Here is a 26,984-nt window from a genome sequence, read left to right on the forward strand (position 1 = left end):
TTTTCCTCAGTGGGCAGGTTATTTGTAGGCTTGTCCTGCTAATGAAAGCCCTGAAGATCTGCTTTTAAAATGTGTCGTTTGCACAGGTTGGAAATGGGCTATAGGTCACTAGCTATAATCTTTTGGTGCTATTTTTGTAGAGTGTTAATGCTGCAAATTTATAAACAAGGTCCTTTGATGTCCGCCTGTCTTTCAGATTTGCCGTAAGCTGAATGGAGTCCGTTTCACCTGTTGCAAAAGTGCCAAAGACCGGACATCCATGTCAGTGACGCTGGAGCAGTGCTCCATCTTGAGGGACGAGCATCAGCTTCACAAGGACTTCTTTATTCGGGCGCTGGATTGTATGAGAAGGTATGTGGAGATTATTGCATGTCCCTTGCTTTTTGAGCTAAGCCAGGAACTACAGTACAGAATGGTCGAAAGCCGGTTGCAAATGTGCGATAGGTCCCAGTCCTGATTTAGCACAGAACTGACCAGCAGCATGCCAGCTGGTAAGTCACTTCTGCATGCAAGGTCTTTGCAACTGCGTGTTTTATCACTAATTAACAGCTTCTGAGATAGATATGTGAAACCTTGTAGGTGTCACTTCATTGACTGTAGAATTTGACCAAGGTAAATAGCAGTTATTTTAACAATTTCTTAGGCTTTCATAAGGCTTTAAATTTTAACGACATTCTATGACTGTATTAGAAAAAAAAGTTATTTTCTGTTTTAAGAATATTTTTTTAAATGCTTACACACTCATTAAATCATTTGTATAAAATTTAGACAATTATTGTGAAAGCAGAATAAGCATTTTTTGCAGATGGTAATTCTTACTAGCTCATGTTATTAAAAATAGAAGAAACACACAAGTAGGTTTGGACTGATGGTGGTTGCCACTAATATCTGATAAAATCTTTACTGTGCTTAAAAAAAAAAAGTTTCATTCTAAATTACAACTATGCTGAAATTGAGGCTGATGTTATCAGGAATGTGTAATTAGAAGATGTAAAGATTTCTGATTATCTGAATCTTTGATGAATACAAAAAAAACCCTTGAGCAAACAAGTTTTGATCATAAAAGAATCCAGATGTTATATTCGCTAAAGAAGCTTTCATCACTGGCTTTAATGATTACTGCATTGTATTTTCTATAAGAGTTTAAAAAAACGTATCCACAACATTCAAATAATATATAACAAATGTCACTGCAAAACTAATAGAAAATATGCTGGTCAGCCTGCAAAGAAGTAACTGAATCATATCTTGCACTTATGTGAAACACAAATTGTTTGTATGTTGGATTTGCAAAGATCATATCTAAGTAAACAATCGTGTTTACAGTCTGTAATTGATAATTCTTGACCTTAATATTTACTATTGTCAGATTAGGTGTTTAATGTCTAGATTAATCCTGTAGGTTTACACATGTAGGGTCCTTTTGTCTTTTGGCAAAGACAGATATTCTACAGAAAAAAGGTAATGTTTACAAAGAATAATTGAGCAGAGGACTGAGGTGGTTTAGATGTAGAGTTGGTTTGCAAGGTGCTAGTGTAGTGTGATGTATTAAACTGAAGTGTATCGTTCTGTGTGTATCGTTACCTTGCATAAATCCCTTAGTCTCTGCAGTATTTCAGTGAGTGAATGATTTGTTTGCAGTCTTTCATAACTACATGTTTTATCATTAATGAAAAACTTCTGAGTTTTCTGTGTTAAATTTCATTTGTGTTGGCATTTCAAATATGTTTTTTTCCTTTATGTCTCCAATAAATACAAAAGTGTGTAAGCTACAGTAAATTACCAGATACAGGCAAAGTAATTATATAAAATCATTATTATGTTAGAATAGCACTGAGTAGTAGATCGGAAAAGTTTCACAGATATAAACCTGGTTTAAAGAAAAAAAGCCCTGATATTTATATAAACTAACTTGTTAGTACAAAAGTGTAGTAGGTTTTTGTAGACTAAAATGTAAGCAACTTTGAGTGCTTTTATATCTCATAGCTGATCTGAAAGCTGAGAAGATTAGTTATTAAATAACATTATAGATAACATATAAGATAATATTAGTTATATTTGCAGATAACAATAAACTGGAGTCACAAAAGAATGGTGAAAAGCCCAGAAAATCTGGAGAAAACTTAAAAAAAAAAAAATGAGCAGATGGGTATATGAGGTTGAAGCACCATCACAAAAATGTTAATTCTATGGTTTTGCTGTAGTTTTAAACAGAGAAAAGCTTTATCCTGCTAATACCCTGTAAATGAAACAGCCTTGAACAGGCGTAGTTGCTATGTTGGATGGGAGGTAATAATTTTGACTTGGGTGGATTGTCTTGGTAGGATTGTGTGGGACTTAAAGCAAGGGCCTTGCAAGTAGTGGCAGTAGCACACAAAATAACCTGCTCCGTCAGGATAATAAATAAATTAGGATCTTTTGCCTATGCTAATTTCTATCTGTATAACACAGTTCACACAGCTGGAGGTTAAAAAAAAAATGAGCAGCCAACTTACTTTTTTTTTTTTCTCATGAGCTGGTGAATTAGAGCCCAAAAATTCAGAACAGAAGAGTAAAAATGTCAGATGGGGTACATAGTACTTAACGCTATGGTACTCCCATTGTGAGTTGGTCAGACAGTTTTAAGAGCTGCCTTTGGGCGCTTTTTTGGGTATCTTTGGTGCTACAGACAGTCAGCAGGGACTGTTTCTCGCTCCCCGCTGCCCATCTGCTGCTGGAGGCACTTAGGGAGCGGTGCTGGAAGCGATGCAGGCTTTCCTCCCTCTCCACCACTGACCGGGGAGTGGGGCAAGGACCCTCCAGCTGGGCTCTCTTCTTGCAGGCAGATGGAGAAAGGTGAATTGCAGAGAAAGGCAATTTGAGAGAGCAAACTGGGAAGGAAAGAACAGCCAGGCAAAAGAGAGGGGGGGAAAAGGCCATAATTTCCCCAGGAAGAGATATAATGGCTTTTCAACTAAATCTTCGGTATTTTACTTGAGGGAAGTTTGGCAGCTATGTTTTTGAGGTTTGTGTGAATGAGGTCAACAGACTGGTTTGGTAGACGTTGTGATGCTTGCCCTTTTATCCTTTCTTTTTATTTGATTACTATTGCAGAGTGTTATTTGAAAGATTATGCTGTGCATTTCTAAGCTTTTCATTGACTACTTGAAGCTTTTAGAATGATTTTCACATCTAAAAGAACCTATTTTGTTTTAAGAGCAGACAGAGAAAAACTGTTTGCCATTTAATTTATAATTTTAGCAATTTTCCCCTGATGAATCTTCTCTAGATCACTTAGTTAAACTCTGTCAATCAAATCCCTTTATGCTGATTGCCACAAATCACTTTTAAGCCTTTCAAAAGAACAAGTAGACAAGAAAAATTCAATTTTAACATCCAGAATCCTAACAGACTGGATTGATCTTTGAAAGGCTTCTTTCAAGAGTTAACAGTAGGAGATACAGAGTACTGTGAAACAAAGTGAATTGTAAAAGTAAATGGCGATTCAAAAGCAGCCTTTATTGGAAATGCCATAATTTTGAGATATGAAAATTATAAAGGTGCCTGTGTAGCTGTAAAGCTTTTTCTTTTCCTACCAGTGCTGACACAGCTTTGGTGGCTGTTGTAAAAGGGAAGCATGTGCATATGGGTACGTGCTTTCTTGCCACCAGAAGTTTGGAGATGCTGGACTTCTGCGTGCTGCTGTTTTTCAGCTTCTCTGATGACCCTAGAATTTTGAGTAAACCAGAGGCAATTTCAGATGTTTCAGTTCGTTTGCTTCGATGTACATTGCACAGCACTGTTTTGGAAGATACTGCCAGTAGCTGTTATTTAATGACTTAGTTTGTAAGTGGAATCAGTGTCTCGTAGTGATAAACTATATGATGTTTATCGCTTCCTAAAAAAAAAAAAAAAAGCTGTGCAAAACTCCTTCCATTAGTCGTCCCTTGCATTTATGAAAAATGTGGTGAAATGATAATAGGAATTCAAGCTTTATCACTTACAATATATAGTATAGGGTTTTGTCTTCTGAGTGTGACTCTAGCCATTATGATGCTGCAGTTGATGTGTATGTGAAGCGGCTATTCCATAAATAATTCTACATATTATAGTTTTCTTGGTATATGTATGTGACTTCCATTGATCTTAGTGACATGCATGGTGCAGAATGAGGAAAATCCAGATATTATCCGCTTTGTATCAAGTGCTTGCGATTCACATCATACTAAAATCATATTTATAATGTTGCTGCCACTTTCAAATAATCATTTTTTGCAATCATCAATATTCTTTTCTTATTTTTTTCATTCACGAATATGTGAATATTTCCTGTCATTGAATGTTAACTATATTCCAAGAGAGAGTAGAGAGACAAAACTGATTTACCCGAGTTCATTGCAGTATCTGTCACATGATTCTACTTTTCATCTTTAGAGCTGGCCGCTGCTTAAGAGAGGTTGGGCCCTGGTAGGCAGCGCACTATGAAGCAGTTCTGTAAAACTCATTTGATCCCCCCCCCCCCCCCCCCCCCCCCCCCCCCCCCCCTTTTCTGAAGCTACTTAATTTTAACGTTTCAGTGACAGGGCCCCTTTTGGAGGCATTGGGTAGTAAGTAACCTCAGAATCTCCCGGTTTCTGAGCATGTTTCCAATAAAGCCTCAAAAATAAAAACAAGCAAAAGAAATGACAATCCAGTCTACAGTGAAGCCTCCAGGCTTTCAGCCTTATCATCATTCTTGGCAGGGCACAATAGCTGTCAGATATTCCAGACATTGAATACAAAATCTGACTCAATGTAGGACACACTGTTTTCACCTGAAACAGCAGTCAAGGATATTTCAGATTTTTTTAGATAAATTGCCTATCAAAAATCTGATTGAAGCACAAATAGAAAGAATGAATGGTCTGGGCAACAAGGTACGGGCTTTTGATAGCCCAGTTATGAAGTAAACAGCTCCTTTTTAAAGAGCTGTTTGAGGGCATCTTTTCTTAAAGATCATCTTAAAGATGTGCGAGTTGAGGAGGGATAGCTGTAATAGCTCTTCAGTCAGGGACTTTCAGATGTTCTGGGCAGAATCCGTAGGTCCAGGCTGAGATAGACCTTGGCCATGGAAGGGCCTGTACCAAACAACACAGTGTTGTGATTGCTACGTGGACTCGGAAACAGGAGCAAGGGGCCAGGATGAGAGACTGGGATCCATGTGCAGATCTTCCTCTGCCTTTCTCCCATCTCCCAGCTTTCACCCTGCCCCTGCGAGCTTGTGGCAATAGATGCAGCGCATGAGGAGTCATACAGAAGAGGAAGCACGTGTTCTCCTCTTACCTTTTCTTTTTCCAGCCCATACGACCTTCCCCATCGTTTTTCCTGACAGTATTAGCGCAGTGTAAGCAAAACTTAAAAGGGAGAGCCTGGCTTCCAACGTGGATTTTTCCATCATTCTATGGTTCTTTACAACATTTATATTTTGAGGTACAAACTTTAGACGGCAAGATTTACATTATCTAATCTATTGAAAGAGGCCTGGCATTAAGTAACAGCAAGGCCCAATTCTGCTGCATTGAACCACCATCAATTTTGTTTTCTAAAACGAAATTGCTAATTTTTTAAATAGCAACAGTGTGCAGAGGAAAAGAAAACAAAATGGAGAGAGATGGTCACAAGATGTAATAAGAATGAATGCAGTTGGCACCTTCTTGGACTGTTGTAGAATAAAGATCTGTTTCTGAGCATCCTTCTAAAAGGAGGAGGAGAATTGCAGACAATCATGCTGACAAAGTACCAAACAGTAGCTTGAAAAGGCTGTGTTAAATCTAAGGTTTTCTAATGTAAGTACTCAATTTCACAAAATTGATCTTTATAATTTGCCTTTAAAGCAATTCTCTGGTTTTTAAGATTGGAGGGGGAGGAACCAAAGCCAAGAAAAAAAAAGCAAGGAAACCCAAACACACTTTATTTGCACCATGTCAGGCTCAGGAAGGTCGTGTGTGAGGTTCAGGCTTCTACATGGGCAAATTAAGTAAGTAAAATTGGCAGTTGTTTTGTAATACAGTCTCACACGTTTTGTCTGTTTCACTGGCGTCAGATGATCAAGTCCATGTTTTGCAGGGGAATGTTCTCTAGCTGACTACAGAAGTTTCATTTCTCCTGTACCTCATTTCTCCAACTTCTTCCCAAATACTAATTTCAGACTTCTTTCTGATCAACACCCCAGTCAGAGTCCTGAGAACTCTCTCATGAGAACTTTCTCATCTTCCTCTTTTTCACCAGACTATTGCTTGAATATTTCCCCCCGGTTGCTCCTTCCTCCTCTGCGACGCGTGCGGGCTGCCTTTGCCCGTCTTCTCTTCTTCAAGCTTGGGCACTGGCCTCAATACCAATACAGAGAGAAGAGCAGAGACAGTCCCCCAGCCTCATTGCTTTTGCTTCATATTGCAGCGGTCATCATCTGCCAGGGAGAAGAACAGCAAGGAAAAAATCTTGTCTAACCCCTTGGCCTGGCAGACGTTCGGCATAGATTGAATCCTCAAAGCATGTACCTGCTGAATTTTAACAAGTCTTTGTTAGGAAGAGGTGATTGGAGATTCTTGCAGGAGCAGGCTCTTACAATAGTTACATCTCTCATACCTTTATTACCTTGGTGCAGAATATCAAATCCTGCTCTTCAGCATGGAGGTACCAGTAATCATCTCAAAAAAAAAAAAAAAAAAGCTGTTTTTTTTTCTTCTTTAAATGACGTTGTAAATTTGAATTTTATCCATTCAAAATGAACTAACAATTGAAAGTAGAATCTTAAGGGAAAGCATTGTGTAACCTTAATTATAGTTTTATAGTTGCCCTTCCCCTGGAACCTGTCGTCATATTCTTGGGCTAATCACTGTGGAGGAAGGGAGTGTTCAAGGGAAAACAGTAAAAACCTTTGCCACTCTTTGCAAGGAATATTTAGAGATGTGACCCACACTACATCACTGAAACACGTAGCTTTTCAGCAGGCAGTAAACCAGAATTTCTGAAGTAAATGCTTAGTTTTCCTGTCAGTCCATGGGGAGAAGGTGGTACCGTAAGCAAGCTGTATTGTCTCTAATTTTTGACACTAGCGTTAGGTGGGTGAGTCCTTGAAATGCACCTGCTTCTCCTTCATTTTTTACATAGGAAAGGTGCGTACTTCAAGAAGACTCAGAACCTGACAGTAATTTTTCACTACCAAGCAGTAAAACATACTAATATATCAATTGCAGTGTATTACAGGGAAAAAAAAAATGTTCCTTATCCATTGAAAAAGAAAATGTTTGACCATGTTTGGGTTTCAGCTTTGTGACAAGAATGAAACTTTGATTCCCTGTGATCTTTTGGCTGAAGGGAATCCTCGCCCTTTGACTTAAGGATGTATACGACAGTTGTCCAAAAGAGAACCAGATTTAATGGAATTCCAACCAAAACCTCACCCTACTCCGAGTTCTTTGGCTCTGATTTGTACTTTTTATTTCTCACCGAGATATTGACAGGGTGAATGATCTGTTAAGTACCTCATATTAGTATTTGCCATATCTTGACCCAAATGAGAGTGTAGGGAGCTGAGCTATGCCTTCCCTCTCAGTGAATGTTTTAATTATTCAGTATAGACAGTGAGAAAGGTGTGTAATTAATTACCAGGTGCACGCTATTATCACTTAGTTTTCAAAACCAGCCAAATGAAAAAACCTTATCCAATAAATTTGCTTTCCCATTTAGTACCACAGTCTGTGTTTGGATCCTTAATAGTGCAGCAGTGAATTTAAACACTGCATCTTGATTATTTAAAAAAAGGAAAAGGAAAGTGCTTACACTATTTGCACTCCTAAAAAAGCTTTTCTAATGTAAAGTGTTTCTGTCACTTTTGTCATACATAGATGTGTGTCCAGGACTTCACCTGCCGTGGTTAGGTAAATCTAGCATGCAAGCAGTCAGATTATCTGAAAATATTGTTTGGTGTTCCCTTTTGAGATTCTTCTAGTCATCCATGGAAGACTTCATTAATTGCCTCAGTCATTTGGTGCTTTAGTGCTTATGCTAGTGCTTATTCAGAACTTCCATGAAAGACTAGGTCTTACCTGAAATCAGAAACTAGATGCGTTATATTCACCTGAGTGAGTAATACCAGGTTTCTTCCTATTATATTTCACTTCTATTAAGACTTTCTGAGAGAGTGTGTGGGGAAAAGTCCTGTATGCATATTTATTATCTGTTAAAACTCCATGTGCCACAGCTGAATTGCCGTGGCTTTGACCACAAACAGCTAAATCTCTCAGGAAAAGCAACACCCCAAAGTCTAAAATTTAGATAAGAAAGGAGCAGGAAATCAGAATAAGTGGCTAGTAATAGCATACAATAGCTGGTTAAAATTATCACAGATCCAATCTCTTCAAGACTTTATCTGCTTCTCAAACTATATTCTTCTCAGAATAATATAACATGGGCAGGGAGAGCTCGTAACTTCCTTCCTGCAGTCCCAGCCATGGACAGACTGTGGAGAAGTTGGAGGGGACACAGAAAAAGAGTAGCAACTAGCTGCTATTCCAGAAAGGTTGTTTTGTAACAGAAGATTCTGCATTTCTTCAGGAGAAAGATGATGCAATATCGGGCTACAGCTCTAGCTGGCTTATGTAGAAAGCAGGTAACAGACATTTCGAGGTATATTTTTGCATCCAGCATCTCTGTTCCAGTTTTCTTCCATAAGGTCCTGTCCTGGTTTCAGCTGGGATAGAGTTAATTTTCTTCCTAGTAGCTGGTATAGTGCTGTCTTTTGGATTTAGGATGAGAATAATGTTGATAACACACTGAGGTTTTAGTTGTTTCTAAGCAGTGCTTACACTGGTGAAGGACTTTGCAGCTTCCCCTGCTCTGCCGGGTGCACAAGAAGCTGGGAGGGGGCACAGCCAAACTGGCCCAAGGGCTGTTCCATACCATATGGCGTCATGCTCACTATAGAAACTGGGGAGAGTTGGCCGGGGGGCAGCAATCGCTGCTCAGGGACTGGCTGGGCATCTTTTTTTTGGTGAGCATTCTTTTTGACAGTAGCCTTGCTCAGCTCAGTTCAGGAGTGAGTTTCAGCGGTGGTTTCTCATTGTTACTTTCTGCGACAGCTCTGATTTGGTGAGCGACATTGCGTAAATGTGTCCTCATCGTTACAGCAACCACTGGCAGACTTTCACTGGCGTTTCTCAGTGTTTCCTTGCAGTACAAGTCCTGGTAGCTGTTTGCACTGGGGCGACCGAAGGAGTTTCCATTTGGACTATTATGTACTTATTACGGATTTCCTACTTCCATGATGTTATCTGTAGTTGGCTGGAACTACACCCAATAACAGAGCCAGCAGCATTATATTGCTATCCTGTTCTCTGGATCATTCAGAGATAAATTTGGGAGATAATTTTGGGAACTTGCATTCTCAATAGCTTAAGCCTCTCCTATAATCTGCATGAATAGGAAGTGTGTGTTTATAAGGAAGTTAATGCAAAGGAAAGGTTGGAGTCCTCCCAAAATGCGCAGCCACATCACTCCACAGTCGACTCCTCCTGTTATAACAGTTAAACTGGTTTCTGCAACCCTGGCGCTGTAGCGTTGTGACTCTAAGCGTACCTAATGCCAAACGCACTCGGCACTGGTTTGGCTGCGCATCTGCAGTGCTGCTTTTGTGCCCTGCTGTGGACTTACTTCCCCGCCAGCTTATCTTCTCACCCCAACCTGGACGTTGCCATGTGCGTGTTGTCTTCCAGCAGTGGGAAAAGCACCTGCCTTTTCTCCTCTGTTGGAGATGCTCCTAATGCCCCAGGAAGGTGCCAGAGCAGAGTTTCTACCTGTGCAGGGTCCTGGGATCCCAGGCAAGGCTTAGCCAAGGTTAAAGTCCCATAGACCAGGGAGGTCAGAGGGTGGGAAGGGAATCACTGTTCCCTGTAACTTCTGTCACGGGATGACATATTTTGGGTATATGACCCAGCCTCCTAGTTAGGTTACCTGTTAATGAGGCAGGAGATACTTCTGCTTGTGGTACTCGGAAGCTTCACTTACCCTTGTGTAAAAGATTTCGTAGTATTGTGGTATTAGGGGTATCGTTTATTTGTAGCCTTTCTTTTTTTGTTCCTTAAAGGAGAAAATAGCACTTTGGGGGGTAATTTGATAACTCTCAAATATTCCAAACGTCTGTAATTTTAATATAAATACTGTTATTGACAAGACTGAAGCTTACCTTACTGATACCGTTAGCTCAGTGAAGGAGTATGAGGTCAGGTTTGTGTCTCTTTTTAGGGTGGTTAGAAGTTTTCTGTATCCTTTCGTGGCTTATAGACTTTCTTGGGGAATGATGGTCTGAGGCCCAACTGAAGTTTTTCCACAGTTGGGCATTTATAAGAACTCTTCTTTTTCTACTCCTCTCATTCATCATACAGGTTTCCTGACGCATAAGCACCTTCCATTTCATGCTACGGCCTCCCCCTTTGACAGTGTCTCTCTGCAGCTTGACTGTGTATTTCCTTACACTGGTGAGAACGTCATGATCTTTGAGGTTTCTTATCCCTCATTTGAATTTAGCTGAACTTGGTCAATGTGCCCAAAGGTTGCGAGAATACACGGATGCACCTTCCTTCCCCTCACACCAAGCACTAACATGTAACCTTTGCTTCTGTAGGAAGACAGACTAAAAAGGCAGCAGCTAATTGTTATCAGCAGTAGATCGATGAGCTGCACCTTGCTTTAAAAAAGTAAATATTTTCTCCTCGGCCACAGACCCACCCCAGTCAACAGGCAGCACTGTCAGATATGAAGAACTTGTTTAGATTTCTAAAAAAAGGAAAGGATTAAGGAGCAATCTGATCACATAGTCACATATTTATAAGAAAGACCTTGCTCTAGGATCATCTGATTAACAGTTTGTGTCTTGGGTAAACTGGCAAGTCTGATGAAAATGTATCATTCCTGTCAAAATAATGTTGGTTTTTTATATGCATTTTTCAAAAATCGCTCCTCACTGCTCCAAAATTGTTGATTTTTTTTTTATTTAAATCCGTTTATAACTCATTCATAACTGTTGACAGTGGAGCATCTACAGAATACAAAGTAATCAGCAACAGAAAGGTTTGCTGTGCAACTTCCAGCACACTGCCTTGTGGTGGTGTGACAAGCAGAAGATCGGAGTGTCCGCAGTAGGTTGTTGTGGAATGTTCTTCATAATATATTTCAGCCAGCAAATAAAAATCAACACCTTTAGTCTGGTTTTTTGTTTGGGGTTTGTTGTTTTTTTAGCTCACTTAGTTTAACCAGGACTGGCATGATCTCTGTCCTAAGTTTATTTCAGCTAATAAAATGGCTGTTACACTGAATGCCTCAGGAAAGCTAATAAAAATGGCTAAACTGGCACTCTGTCAAAGGCATTACTGGCTGGTTTTGAAATGGTCAAACTAGCATCACAGTGCCTTTAAAAGACAAGAAGTTACAATAATATCTCATTCTCCAAGGTCCATGAATTCATTCTGGAATTCCAGAAGAGCATTATAACTGGTTAGAATATTTATTCATGAGTTTTTAAAATGTCTTTGACCTGTTCAATGTTTGCTCTTTCACCTTTTGTTGTCATCAGCGTGCACTCAGAATATGTTCTACCCTACTTACATGTTGCTACTAGTTTATATTGCTAGATATGTCTAAGATATCTTCTCTCTCATTTAAGATCTTATAATAAAAAAGATGTAACGTGAGTTTGTTTCCTGAAGAAAATGTGACACCTTCTAATACCTTATCGCTTCTTATTTGTATTGTGTTCTCCACTTTCTCACCCATGTAGCAACTGCTAACATGGTAAGCTGCATACGTACTGAAAGCCTTTTGTTTAATAATCGCTAGTTAAATGTAGTAGAAGTAGGTTAAGAGCTGAGATTTGAGCAGAGGTGAAACACTTTTTAATGTCAAATGTTCTGGACTCAAAAAGCTTATAACTGACAAGCAGAGGGTGAGATAAATGCATTTGTATCTTTTTCACTTTTCACTGGGAGAAAGATGGTATAGAGATGTCAAGTCACTTACTCATGACCACAGTCCTTCCCTTTGTTGGAAATTGAATTTGGATCTACTTTTTCTTGAACAGAGACTCTTCTCATTGTCTGGTTTATTTTAAATAAAAGTTCTGTTGCTGTACTTGAATGTGCAATAGCAATGCTTATAAGGTTCATTGCCTCACTGACGTTCCCTGTTCTGCACATTAATCATTCCCTTTTCCCACTCCCTTTTGCTACTTGGGTCCGTGCTGACATACCGCGCGCAGCAGTGCTGGCTGCACAGTTTAAGCCTCTTGCCCTCCTGGACACTGCCGAACTGGTGTGTACACTGCCTGATGTTGGTGGATAGTCCTCCCTCGACATCATACCGAATAAAGTCTTCTCTTGCTTTCTTACTGTGTTGCTGCCTAAGGGAGAAGGTTGCTCTCTATGTCCTCTTTCTCTGTAAAAATTTGCTGCTGCAGCGGTATTATCAGCAAATTTGTAGACAATTGCTTTCGATATATTTGACATTTCTGTTACACAGATTAACATCATTTGCCACATGAAGATGCTACTTGAATTCATTCTTAAAGTGAGCTAGTACGTGTAAGACCGCTACTATGCTGTTTATTTTCCCTCTTGTGCAGTGGAAGTGGCCCAAGAGGTGCCGCCAAGTAGAGGGGTATCTCTTTTACTTCTGTAGGATTGGTTTTCCCCCATTAACCTGCCTTGCTGCATTCTGTAAGATACTATCTTGTGTTCTCATTGCAACTTACTTCCTTCTGCTCTTTCCTGAAGGCAAAATTACGTTGTTTCGTGAAGCCCTTAGGGTGGATGTGGCCTTACGCTTCATGCTTACTTTGCTCTGCAGAAGTATTAGAGTATTTTTTGTGACCGAGGTTTTTGTCTGTCTGCCTGTAATTTGTATAATTTTAATCTGGTAGATTAAAAGTCAGTAAAATATTTCCCTGGCTAAAGAGGATTTAAATCACCTTTTGATGGTGCCTTGAACAAGGCAACATTGCGTGCAGCAAAGTTTTGCTTCCGAAGTATGTTTATCTGCATGGTGTAGCACACAATGCGCACACACACGTAGTTATAGTAAAAGAAAATGTACAAATGTAGGAATTGGTGCATTTCATTTTGTCACATGTTGCTGTTTTATTATGTGACTTAATGAAATGAATTTTTAAAAATGGCTTACAAACTTTACAAATACTTTTACAACACAAGAAACGGTTTTTAGAATACTTTATTTCTGTATCACTGTGGTTACTGATTGTTTTGCATGCTTTCGCTGGCAATTAAAATTTAGTTAAAAGACTTGAGATCTTCATGTTCTGTCTTGCCCCGTAGCTTTACTATCTTCAGGTGAAAATACTTGTTTGTAGATGAAGATTTTACTGAGGTAGAAGCGCTGGGAAAATTTGGTCACTTCTTATAACGTGATAGAGCTATTGTTCTTGGTGTTTCAGGGAGGATAATGAAACTTGAGTGCACTAGCAGTTTTCAAATCAGACGCTTCTTGTCACTTTCAGACGACAAGTATTCACCGGTAAGAGGGTGCTGAGCAAACACATAGCACAGTAGTCTAGAAAGGTATTTGTAGTCTTAGCTGAATTTTTTAAAATTGTTTTGACAGAGGTATCTCCAATTCAATGTTTTCAGTCCCAAAGGCAATCATTCTTCCTGCTGTCATGAAGGATCTTCCTCTGCACAGCACAACAGGGACAACAAAACTCATTTCGGTCTCAATTTAATTCCAAGGTAAAACTTGAACTGAGGTGGTAATGAACTTGAACTCACAGTTTTGATTAACTCCTGCATGCTTATACAAGTGCTCAGACACAGTACAGGTATTTTCCAGACATGGTTCTGTTCTGAGAGTGTTTGTCGTCTCTTCAGCAGATTAAAAACTGAAATTTTCTGCTTTGCTTGCTGTTACAGTTAATATAGTAAGAACATATGGAATTCAGCTCTTAGGTTTGAATTGGATACATAAATACATATCCAAAAGAAGGAAAGATAATCGTTGTGACTTTCATGATGTGCTAATTCTAGGAAATGAGTTAGTAAGACAACGAGACTGATCCTCTGAAACAGAGAATGATCAGACCAATTAAAACCATTTGGAAATCAGCACTCACAAGCGTGTTTCACAATCCCAGCTGTGCAGTCCAGTGGGTACTGTGGTGATAACAGCCACCATCTCCTTCAAATGCTTTGAATTTGGACATGTACGTCTTTTCTAAAATACTGGTTTGTGCCACATACATTTAACATACTCATTGACAAACCACCTTTACCTGAAATGAAGCTGGAATCCCTCTAGCAAAGTCAAAGGAAGTGCACCAACAAACGCTGGCTAGAAATTTGCCATCAGAGGTCTCCGGTGGGCCCTGTCCCGTCCCCCGCTACAAGCAGCCGCGCCAGCCGTATCGCAAGCACGGAAGGGAATGCAGGTCTTTACGACGCTGTGTTCGGTCCTTTCTGGCCAGTCTGTTCTCCACTAACAGTCCACACAATTAGTTAAATTGAAAAGCATCCTCTCGCCATGCATTTGGCTTTTCTACGCACAGATGAGGTAACAAACCTTCCCAAACGTGACTTTCCGTAGTGTGGACTTCACTGATCTCTATGACAATATATAACTAGATGGAATAATGAGCCCACGCTGGGCTAGCAGAAGTCAAAAGACCTTTTCCCAGACAGGAGCAACGCCCGCTCTTACGATGGGCTGCTGCTTTAGGCAAATACTACCACTTTGTTATTACTGCATTACAAAATGCATTAAGCATCCAATTTCCTTTGTAAATGAAGCAATGTATTACCTCAATAGCTCCTTTTGAAGCTATCTGCAACTTAAAACACAGATGTTAAAACTAATGGAACTAAATGAACCCCCTCTGAATGGTAACCCTTGAATGGAGAAGTGTTTTTATTAGGGTTTTTTTTAATTATAAAGTTTATTAAATGAAATACATATTACAATGGAGAGGGAAAAGTCAAATGATCTTTTATGGCAAAAATAAAAACTTTAAACTTGCTATCCATACTCAGCTGGGTATGAAATGCCAAAAGAGAAATAAAAAGACATTTAATCTTGTTGCAAAGCTTAATGTTCTGTACCACACTGTAACATAGCCCAAACCAGACAATTGCTTGCTCATAAATCTTTTTTTTAAAATTTTATTCACATTACAAAGAAAAACCAAGACTGTCCTTTAAAAATAGTCTGTAGTCAAGTGAGCTTGAAAGTTTATGTTGTTAGCCATTGTGTTCAACTGTATTTATGGTGCTGGAAAGTAAATCCGAGGCTTGTGTTGTTCATTTTGTAAGTGATGCAGTGGTAGCGCAAGTATGGGCTGGAGATCCTAAAGCTCTGTAAAGATGGGGGGGGGGGAAACATTGAGCAATTAACCAGGGGAGAATTTTTTTTCCAAACTCGTTGAATTTGGTGCAACACTCATAATCAAGCTGTTTTTATCATAAAACTTTAGATACCCTATTGTATGAAGGTCTAGGTTAAGAATTCATGTTCCCCGTCCACACCTTGGAGGATGGTTAAGTACCCGATTTAGGGGCTCTGAATCATCCTGTGGATGTTCTGTAGACATATGGGAAGCCTGGGCTGTTAAATTTGGCACCTAAAGACTTGCCACTCCAGGCTAGGGAGTATACGACGGATACTCGTTTGAAGGATTTGGATGAGATCTTGGAAGTGTATTTTGTAGTTATCCTAGTAAACGATTGAAGGTAAAATAAAGGTAGAAGGGCAAAACTTAGCACGGGGGAGATTTTGCTGGCATCAGCACACTCCCTGTTTTGTTTTAAACGTAAATTTGTCACTAGGCACCAATTTATTTATTATCGTAGCGTCAGGGAAGCCAGAAGGTTATTTAAAAAGAAAAAAAAGTACAAGAAGTTAAAAATGCACTGTTAAATTGCTGTTTAACCTTCAGCCGCTACAATATTTGGGCTGCTTCCTTTGTTTATCTGCTTAGTTCGTATGACAAAATAACTACTGCATGCTTTGATATTCTGGGGGTAAAAGTCCACTTTTGTTAGACTCCTTGTTTATGTAGAGCGCAGTAGCCATTAAGCAAGGTACTTAAAGTGCCATTATGCTAAAGTGCTGCTTATATATATTTTTATATATAAACTTTTAAATTTGATAGCTTTTCTGGGCACAAGTTACTTTAGCTTACATAACTTCGGGAACACGACGATCTCTGCAAATATTTAGCCATTTCAAGTAGGTAGATGCGTAGAAGTTGTTTTTTCAAAACCTTTTCCAGTTTCAGTAAACATTGTTCCAATTTATCTGCCTTTGTGATTTGATGTATTTATTTTTGAAAAATAACTTATTTATAGCTAGTATTCCTTAGTAAAAATATGCAGCTAATCATTTGAATGAATGGGAGGGAGAGGAAGCTTTCTAAATGAAGTGTCTCCTCTTTAGGGAAGTAAATGCTTGGTAGATAACTCTTTCCTTGCCCGCAGGTTGTCTGTTACTTCCTCCGTTGTTAATTATTCTGAACTCAAGAGAACATTATTGGGCCAATGTAAAACTGTCATTTTTCCACTGTGTTGTGGTTTAACCTCAGATGGCAACTGAGCCCCACGCAGCCACTCGCTCACTCCCCCGCAGTGGGACAGGGGAGAGAATCGGAAGGGTAAAAGCGAGAAAACTCGTGGGCTGAGATAAAGACAGTTTAATAGGGAAAGCAAAAACCACGCACACAAGCAAAGCAGAACAAGGAATTCATTCCCTCCTTCCCATGGGCAGGCAGGTGTTCAGCCATCTCCAGGAAAGCAGGGCTCCATCACACGTAATGGTTACTTGGGAAGACAAACGCCATCACTCCCAATGTCCCCCCCTTCCTTCTTCTTCCCCAGCTCTATATGCTGAGCATGAGGCCATATGGTATGGAACAGCCCTTTGGCCAGTTGGGGTCAGCTGTCCCAGCTGTGTCCCCTCCCAACTTCTTGTGCCCCCCCAGCCTCCTCGCTGGTGGGGTGGGGTGAGGAGCAGAAAAGGCCTTGACGCTGTGTAAGCCCTGCTCAGCAATAAGGAAAACATCCCTGTGTTATCAATGCTGTTTCCAGCACAAATCCAAAACATAGCCCCATACTAGCTACTGTGAAGAAAATTAACTCTAGCCCAGCCAAAACCAGCACATACTGAAATTTCCATTAGCTGTGAGTAATTCCAGCTTATTCCAGCATGGATTATGATGTTTTAAATTTTCTACAGTGTTCTGCATGTATTCCATTACTATGCACCATACCTGGGAAATGTCCTTTATTATTTCATGCGCCAGATAGTCTGTCTGCACTGATGTACATACTCGTCTGACAAGTGGAATTGCTGGCCTGCACTCACGTGCCTTTAGCTTTGTTTGAATCTCGCATCTGCCATCCTTAAGTATTCATGCAAAGACCAAAACTGAACAAAAGTAGTTCAGAGCATTTCTGCTACTTGTTTGCTTTAACCATGTTGTAAGAGAGTAGGAAGGATATTATTAACGCAGTGGTACATAAACAGCGCACAAGCCAGCTCTGCCCCCTGTGTATATTAATGCGATAACAAGAGACGCCTGTAGCTTGGCAGTGATAATCTTAAAAAATTACTTTTGCTGTTTAATTGCAGCTTTTGTGTTTTATTGATTTTATTTAAGCTGTCAGTAGCAGCGCATTAGTAGCACATTACAGAATTTATTTTTAACCAACACAGAATTAAATACTAATAAAATGAGACAAGCATGATTCCAGCATCCTTTCCATGTGTTGGCTGGGCTCCAGTGAGATGACGTGAAGCTGATTTAGTTTTTAGTAAAGGTTAATTGAGAGTAAAACTGTGAGAATGGTTGAGATCTTTTTTGAAAGAGCATTGCATACCTGCCCATATATATTTGTGTTCGTGGCAGAAGATAATTTAAGCAGTTTAAAAGTCTTGGTCTCTGCTGTGTTCTTACCAGTGCAGTAAATGTATGCTAAGAAGGGAAATTGTTTAGTTACTAGAAGCCTGCAAGTGCTGTCCAGCAGCCGCAGAAACGCAGTATTAACCAAAAGAGGAGGAGAGCAGCAGCCGGCTCAGACTGGAGGAGGTGGCTGCGCTTTTTCGTAGTCCCTTGGCAGCGAGCAAGCGCTAGAGGGGACTGTGAATGCTGACACATCTCGCCGGCCCCGGAAAGGCAGTATCGTTCCCAGTGAGGTTAATGTGGGATATGTTACAAGGTAATTGGAGGGCATTAGCATTTATTAGAAATTAAAAGGGAAGCAGAATTCCTTCAGGCCTGCCATTGTAACGGGCATTTGGGGAGGATGAAGTGTTTCTAATTAACAACCTATGTGCTTTTTGGCTGCACTGTAGATTTTTATGTTTGACCACCTGGCCTCTAGCGCACAGTTACTCAAGCCAAACACTTTAAGCATGTGAATAAGGGTTACTGTTTTCCTTAGTGATTAAAGAAAACCATGACCAGAAACATGAGCAATACTAGGATTAATGTGTCTGAGACTTGACTGGGTTGAGAACTGCATTCCTATAAAGAGAGTGTAAAATAGGAGGTGCTGAAATTGCCCCCAGCACAATCTCATTCAGTGTTGTGTTCTAGGGAACTGAAGTTATTTCAAAAGACGGGTTTTTTTCTGGAAAATTGGTGCAGTGTTTATCTAAAGTGGGAGCACCATGAGATGATGCCTTACTGAAATGTTTCTTAAACCAGTTTCCTTCCAGCATGCAAAATAACCAGCGTACATAATAGAGTAGACAAACACACTGTAGACAGAGATAACTCTCCACCGTCTCAGTGAGGGAAGATTTATACCCTCCTGCTACCTTCTGTGTCCCATCCTGGGGAAGAAAGGAAGGAAATACTCAAACGTTACTACTGGCTTGATGCTTCTTCAGAAGAAAATAATGATAGATTATAGGTGGATAAGTTTTCCACAAAATCTTGGATGTTTCCAACTTTATGTTACATGTTTTGGAATTTTCATAGTAAAACATCCTCTTTTCCCCAGTTATAAGCATTTTTAAAATAGTATACCTTCTGCTTACTTGTAAGCGATGGCAATTACCAGCATTAGTGGGAAGCCCCACTGCTGTACTGCTTTGCACTTCCACATGTAGCTTGCTGCGGATGTGCTTGGGGACATTCATTCTTTACATCTCTCTACCCCAGAGACTCCAAAGTTGCAGGAATTGGCAGATTTCTGTAGCTTTTTTGCAAGCTGCAGTTCCCAAGGCATTGTAGTGGTAACTCTGGTGAGAGAGTTTCCTCACTACTGATTGCGTGTTTGAGAGAATACAGTCTGCAATACAGAAAAAACTGATTTTAAAAAAGTAGTATGTATCTGATAGTTCAGTCCAGGTCAAGAAGTAAATTGGCATTTTTTTCATCTGTCAGTGACTTACCTCATCATTAAGTGATACTGCCAGTGTAGTGAACTCTTCTTTTTCTGTTCAGGGAGTCCTGAACATAGTTCATAGAGCATATCCTGAGAGCTGCATCTTTGATCTTTGGCAAACTGTGAATTACTGTGACTGCATTGAGCCAAACCATGTCCTTCATTTCTTTGTAACAGTAAGGAAAATGTAACATTATTATAGAGAGGAAGATATTTGCCCGTGTTATGATTTGTTTGTTTACTCCTTGCTGCTAGCAAAGGCTTAGGGATGCAGGAGGTAAATACGCTGCTTATCAAATCTTTAGTCTATAGTGATCTCAAACCTTCAAAAGGTCATTTTTTCTGGAAATTGTAGGAGCAAAACTGTATGGGTTTTCATCTTGTCACTCTCCCCATCAGTGCAGTTCTATTTTTTGCTTAAAAAGTGATGGTCTATGCTAATATTCACTTTTTGAGATATGATGAAGGGAGCTGGAAGAGTATGTCTGAAACGTACTGAGAAACCTGCAGCAGCATTCGACATAAAAAGTTCCTTACAAAAGTGAGTAGTGACAACAAACAAAGAGAAAAAGCTTGTAAAATACACAAATATATTGTTTAAAAGATTTCAGCTTCAGTCTTCCTCCTTGGTACTTGGGGAAGAAAAGTACTTTCTTCTGAGAACAGGCTCCAAAAAACTTTGGCTGTCTTCTAAATAGATGCTAAAACAAGGAAAGAGAAAACAGTCATATCCACTCTCTTAATTTCCCATAGAAAGGGTTTGTTCTTCAAAGTGTCTACATATTACCTATTACCAGAAAGGACAACAAACACTGCCAAGGCACTTCATGGGTATTTCAGCCCAGCCCTGTCATTTGCTTGGAAGGAAGTGGATGGAAAACATAGTGCATTTGGGGTTCAAATAGGATGTTGCTTGCATTCTATAAAATTCTCTTGCTATGTCTAAAATCAACCTGCTAAGGAAAAGAGAAGGTGGTTTATTGATAGGACTGTTGGGGTGCAGTCTCCAGATTGCTACGGTCTGCATGCCAGCCTATGCATTTTTGGGTAGGTCGTTTTGGTTAGCCACCTACCTAGCCTAAGCAGGGGAGCTTGCTTTGCTGCATTTAGTGCTCCTGGTACCAGCACTTGTGCACCAGCTAAAATCAGGTTTGGGCGCATCTTTCATGATCGGGGAATCTACATGTGCACTAACTCCCCCAGCACAAATACACCCACGTACTGTGTGTGGTACCAGTGCTCAAAGAATGGCTGGGATCAGAACAGATCACATCTCAAACTGTTAAAGTGTTTTAAAAAAAAAATAGTATCAGTGTCTTGGTTGAAAGTAATTAATGAACTGGCTTTATTTACTTGAAATGGAGGAGTAGTTTTCAGATCTTTCCTGTGACTTATGTTATGACTCACACATTGGTTAATCCCATGAAGAGATTATGTGAATTGGTGTCATTAATCAGAAGCAGTGACATTCCTCCTTTTGTATATCTCAAACTGAAGTTGCAGGTGTAAAACACTAAGTTACAATATTCGAATTTATACTTATTGCTGTTCAACACCCTCCTCACTTAAAATGACCCGAATTACAAATGCAGCATAGATTAAGTGATCCTCTGTTTATACCAACACTTCTCTCTGACCTTAATTTTGTCACCCTACCCATAGATTTGAACATCTAGAAATTAATGTCAAATTTTAAGCATCATTCTTCATGCATGACTGTTTAGTTGTACAGCAAGCCTTTTCTGCCTCTTAAATCAGCTTTGCCACTTGTGCTCACAATGGGGAAAAAAAGGCTAAAAAAATCTTTGCCAAAAGAAAAGGGATGATTCATGAAGATTTTTCATGGTCAACAGAAAGTATTTAAAACCTGATTAGATATACGAAAGAGAGAATTTATCATGGGTTTATGTTTCACTGTGCTATGTGAGCTAAATGTATAATCACATCCTCGGTAAAAATCCCTTGCAACAGCAACAGCAACAGGCTGGAAATAAGGGTGACTCACTAGCCGATTATACTAGTGCCATAACCTTATGGAAGGGACATGTCTTGTGTGTTCAGAACTTACTTGAAGAATGTAGGCGTCATCATTTCACACGTGCTCGGATCACTAAGAAACCTGAGATTTGGCTTATGGGTTGGTTGTGGTTTTTTGTTTGGTTGTTTTCCTGCACAAAGACATAGATCACATTTGCTTTAATATCGGCTGCACGTTGGATTGAATTTCAAACTTTGCAAGAGAAGTTTGTCAGGAAAGATTCTGCCATTTTGTCCTGAGAATTTCCCATATATGTAATCCTAATACTTTACAGAAGAGTGTCTGGGAAGATTATTAGAACCATATTTTTTGATAAAAAGAGAAACCTTTGTAGAATTGATGTGTAATACTGCACAGCAGTATTGGTAAATAGTACAATGAAACAGCAAATCCTTTGCTTAGAGTATAATAGAGGTGAAAATCATGTTTCAAAAACCACTCAGCTGTCTTGACAGGTAACGAAGAATCTCTCCTGCAAGCTTTTCAGTTCTGAAGCTAATCTCTCGCACAGTTACCAGAATGACTTTGCAGGACTTGAAGCCTCTGCCCATACTTCTGAAGTAAAAGCCACTGGCAAATGTTCCTAGGACATGATCTCAGTGATTTTATACAGTGAAATTACTAAATGTTTCCTGACACAATTTTGGCTGATTTTAGCACTCTTCTAGGTGGTTCCTGGGCAGTTTGGGAGTTGGCACAACTAAGGGACTGTTCCCACGTGGCGGCCTCTGGCCTTTGGCAGATAAGGGCATGTGGGCGCATAACGTGAACTTGGTTTTGCTGTTCGGCTGCAGTGGTGAGGAACTGCTGAGGGTGGGTTTAAACTGCTCATGTAGGTGTCTTAAAAGCAGCAGTGAGGAAAATGGGTTGTGATCCTAACTGGAATGTTTTGTTTATTTTTATTATATTTTCACTGTATGAATTTTGTTAACGTTACTATTTTACCACATAGTTCTGTAATGTCGGGGGGAAAAAACATTCTTGCAGGTGTTCTGTATCAGTCACAAAGGACAGTATTAATTCTTCTGCAATCGGCAGAGGTTTCTGAAGTGCTGGGATTAGCACTGATAGAGGTGCATATTATCAAATAGCGTATGTTTTGTGCGTATTAGTTACAAAGCTGGAAGCTGCTCTTTTATCTATTCTTCAGAGTTAATGGTATGTTAAAAGTAAACAAGGACAAACAGCAGGGGTTTTGCTCTTTGGTGAGCCAACAATTTTGGGACGGAATGAACCAAACTGGAAATTTTTCTGTTTTTCAGATCTGTCTGAAATACTGTCTAAACAAATTAAAAATGTTTAGCCTAGCATTTAATATTTCAGCATTTTCTCTTTGACTTTCTCTAATGTAGGACAATATTGAAACAAAAATTGCATTCATAAACAAGAAGTCAAAATATTTCTCTTAGACCTTCCCCCTTCTTGGGCTGAAACTGTCAGATGCAGTCTGATGTCATTAATAGGTCTTGGTTAACCTGTACTGTATTTTCAGGAAATTTATTGTATGCCAAACAATAAACGAGCTCAGCTATATTCTCTAATTTTGGTAAATAACAAAATATCTAACTTGGGAACTATTTTTGTTGTTGTTAAACTGTAATCATGTGAACAAACAAGTGGTGCTCTGATGTTTTATCATTGCACACTAGTAAACGATAGATGAGCATGTGATTTTGTGCCTTTTTTTTTTTCCCCAAGTATAGGTATTTTCCTAAATTTATCTCAGAATTAACTTAATGTCTTCCTCTTAATGTCTCCTTACAGAAGAGAAAGACTTAATGTCTTAATGTCTCCTTACTCTACGAGGAGACTTAATGTCTTCCTCTTAGAGGGGACATATGATCAGTTAATACATTGGTTCCATCTGTAAGACTGCACATCCTTCAGTACGGATGCTGCGGAGCAGGATTGCAGGGAGATGTTTCCATAGCCCAAAGCAGGGGCGAGTTTGCTTTATTGCCTGCAGGTGCGGGGTGTGCCTCTCTCTCACTTGCCCTGGGAAATTCAAAAACAGCTAAGCTGATAAAACTTGGTGGGAAATTTGGACATTTATAATTAATTTGACTTTAATGAGCACACGTACACAGCAGAGAGAAAGAGAGCAGCTGTGTAAATTGAATTTTGCCTTCACTATTCCTTCCAAAGGATCCGTGTCTGTCAGTGTGATCCCATAAAACAACAGGGTTTTCCAGGATGTGGTTGTGTGCACGGAAACCAAATGTCTCCTTCCCTCTTATTAAGTACTACTGCAAGACTGTGTGTTGATTAATCTGTTGCTCTTAACTGAACCATTATGGCCTGCCCATAATGGTGTTTAAAATCTGTACCGTGACCATAGCTCAGCCTCCAGCACCCCGCTATTTCTGGCCAGCTACTCAAACTGGAATCTTTTTCTCTGGACAGTCTGAGAACCCATAGTAACAGTGCTATAGTTTTGAGTGCAAAAAACTAAATTACTGTATGTTACCTTGTTTTTCAAGATCTAGGTGTCATGTCATCGTGACTACATCATGAATCTGCTGCTTGGTCAAACTCAGTGGACAAGCCTCATGTTATATGATGTGCTCTCCTTTTTATTTCCTAAATAATGGTATTAGAAAAGTAATGTGTTATAGCCAAAGAAGGGAGAGAAGAAAGGAGGAGGGAAATAGAGGATGCTAGCAAAAGCAAAAAGAATAGGGAAAAAAGTTGCAGTACAAAAGGTAAATCAGAAAGAGGGGGATTAACGTGACAACTTGATAAGCACATGAGATTGTTTGTGGTGTTGGCATATGTTTAAATAGCAGGTGTCTCCAAATCACTGACTGAATTCATCAATGTTGGTAGATCTGAGGCTGCTTATCAATTTCAGTAATGCCAGTTGTTTGTTTTGAACCAGAGTAGAGATTACAGGATCCCATAAGCAGCACAAATTGATTTTTAGCATCTTTTACTTTATTTAATACCATCTAGAGTTGAGGAAAAATTTGTAAGTTATTGACAACAATATGCATCAGAAAAATAATTACTGTAAAGACTGTTGATACAGAAAATGTCTCTGATGGTTCCCTTCCTATGTCTTCCATTTTGAAACAGTGCAGAAACATTTTTTATTTTTTACAAATTGTTGGAGGTTTTATTGTGTCAACTTTATCTTTCAACATAAAGGTTTGTTGCCCCATATTCCTTTCTATGTTTTATCTGAGTTCTGCTCTGATTCAGCAATCCTCCAGGACTAGGCTGAGATCTATTTATTTCCTTCTGAATCACGTTTTATTCTTCTAGATGTTATAGTGCAGCATCTTCATAATGGCCAGGAGATGTTCACAAGGATCCCATCTTTCCCCTTTGAAAAAGTTAAGGCTACCGTCTAGAACTGTAGTGCTGCATGTTGAAACAGTTTATTTTTCTCTGAAGCATTCCAGTGAATCACAGTAACATGTATAATGTAGAAATGAAGTTGCTTTCCCTCCAAAAACTTTTTTTTTTTTGAAAGGCAAGGAGACAGTATTGTGTTTGAAATCTTTGAGAGGGCTGAAAACACTTTTTAGAGAAGCTGCTGCTTAAAAATTCTGGATTGTGATAGTCTTAAATAAAAAGAACAGGTAAGTAAGCAGAATTGTGTAAGATCGAGAACTGTTAGCAATCCCTTCTATTTGAAGAAACGTCTGTGCTGCTATTGTTGGATGGGATTAAGCAGCAGCATATCACTTTTGCCATTTTTCTGTGTCAGCACTGGAGTTTGACAAGAAAAACCCAGCAGGCCCAGCAACTGCTTGTTTGAGTCTGTCTGCAAAAAAGGAAAACTTTCCCGAAGTACGCATGCTATTAGACATGAATTCAGACTGAAGTCACTGCTAGCACACAGGAGCCTTGTGTTGATAGAAAGCTGCCTATCTATTCTACCTGAAGCACTGCTGTAGGACAGTTTAGCATTTCCAGTACCATTAAGAGCTGGAGCTGGAAAAGTTCTAACAAGAGAAGTATATATCCCAAAGTGTTCAAATGCATCTTCTCCAAAAACCTTGCAGAAGGATGTCAGTGTGACTGATAATCAAAAGCCAGACTGTGCCCTCGTATGTCTGTGTGCTTGACTTTATAAGGACTCTTGAGAGGCTTCTTTTTTCCTCACACCATTTTCATTGTCTCTGCTCCACTGCTTAGAGGTTCAAACAATTTATCATCTGAATTTGAAAACAACAGAAAATACCTGCTGTTTTGCCTTTGTCTCATTTGATAGGCATGCAGCATTATCCCAACAGGAGTTTAAGATGATAAAACACCAAGTGAGATAGAAGGCAGACTGAAATGGTTATATCGTCATTAGATTTACAGCATTCTTGGCTGTTATGATGTATTTGTGCTATGTTGTAAGCCTCAAATGAACAATTTGAAAGTAAATGAATAAAAATAGTACTATAGGTTAGAGAGGCGTTTGTGACCCCAGATGGTATGCATTTAGAAGCTTTCACTATTCATCTTAAAATTCTGTGTGTGTGTGTGAAATAAACCTTGCTGGATATTTTGGGAGTCTTCTTCCTTCCCTTTGGTGTGAGTTCAGAGCTGTTAGAGTATGGTTTGTGATGGAGAGAACATCCAAAACTATGGCTATACCTTCACACCATAATAGGGTCAGATACCACTCTGTTCTGGTTGTGCTGCGTCAGTCAGAAGCCAAATAAATCCAGCTGACATGGCACCAGCTGAATTCATGCTGTTTGCAGTAAAACTTCTACAGGTTTTGATGAGCCGGGGGAAGCAGTGTTGTCATGTTGCTGACAGCTGCGCGTAGGGCCTCGCTTTGTTTAACTAGATACATTAGTCACTGCGGAGAACACTTTAAGATGTGTTAGAAGACACTGTCACTGCAGTGCATTGAAAAATATTAGCAGAGCTTAGCAAGGCATCTGACCGTGATCAAATATTCGTCTTAAATTAAAAACATGTTTAGGTATTCCGCTCAGCCTGTTCTTAGGTAGCTAATAATGGAGTTGGATCCTCTTGCTCTATTTTGAGGATGTCGTATTGAATCATGCATGAAATGATGTGACTAATTTGTGGAACAGAAGTCCCTGTGCATCAGCTGTTCACTGTGGTTTTCCTGGGGGGAAGATAGGACTTTTTATATTGAAAGACATTGATCATTCTTTTCAGCATATCAAAGAACAAATGTACTGTAGGCTTTTCTATTGGAAAAAAAAAAAATAGAACAAATGGCTTTTATCTGTATTTCCATCATTACATCTGCATAAATCTCAGCGATGCTAATGGGACTTGTAGCAACATAGATAAAAGACAGTCACACTGCCAATGAGATATGGAGCAAAACAGAACAAGGCACACCACAGAAGTAGGAGGGTTCGTCCCTGTAGGGGCAACCTGCAAGCGTGTAACTCAGCCTGCTTAGAATAAGCTATTGGCGTGCGAAGCTAAGGCTCTCCAGAATGAAGTACCTAGCAGTGGCTAATGCAGTGGCTGTGCAAACTTACTGAACGCTGAACTTTATTGCTGCCCAGATGGATCTTTTCAGAGAAAAAAAGAGTTTGGTCTCTGCATCCGCTCTGCCA

The 26,984-nt window shown here is 39.5% G+C and overlaps 1 protein-coding gene across 10 annotated transcripts in view; it reads left to right on the forward strand.

The window, feature by feature from the left end:
* The window catches only part of INPP4B (inositol polyphosphate-4-phosphatase type II B), a 370,055-nt gene that overhangs the window by 296,715 nt on the left and 46,356 nt on the right, over positions 1–26,984 (forward strand). For all 10 annotated transcript variants that reach the window (XM_075501000.1, XM_075501001.1, XM_075501002.1 and 7 more), the window contains one exon: positions 197–351. In XM_075501000.1, the coding sequence (XP_075357115.1) occupies positions 197–351 (155 nt within the window). The remainder of the gene's footprint in view (positions 1–196; positions 352–26,984) is intronic.

This window comes from Mycteria americana, chromosome 4, assembly GCF_035582795.1.
Source record: "Mycteria americana isolate JAX WOST 10 ecotype Jacksonville Zoo and Gardens chromosome 4, USCA_MyAme_1.0, whole genome shotgun sequence".
Classification (NCBI taxonomy): Eukaryota; Metazoa; Chordata; class Aves; order Ciconiiformes; family Ciconiidae; genus Mycteria; species Mycteria americana.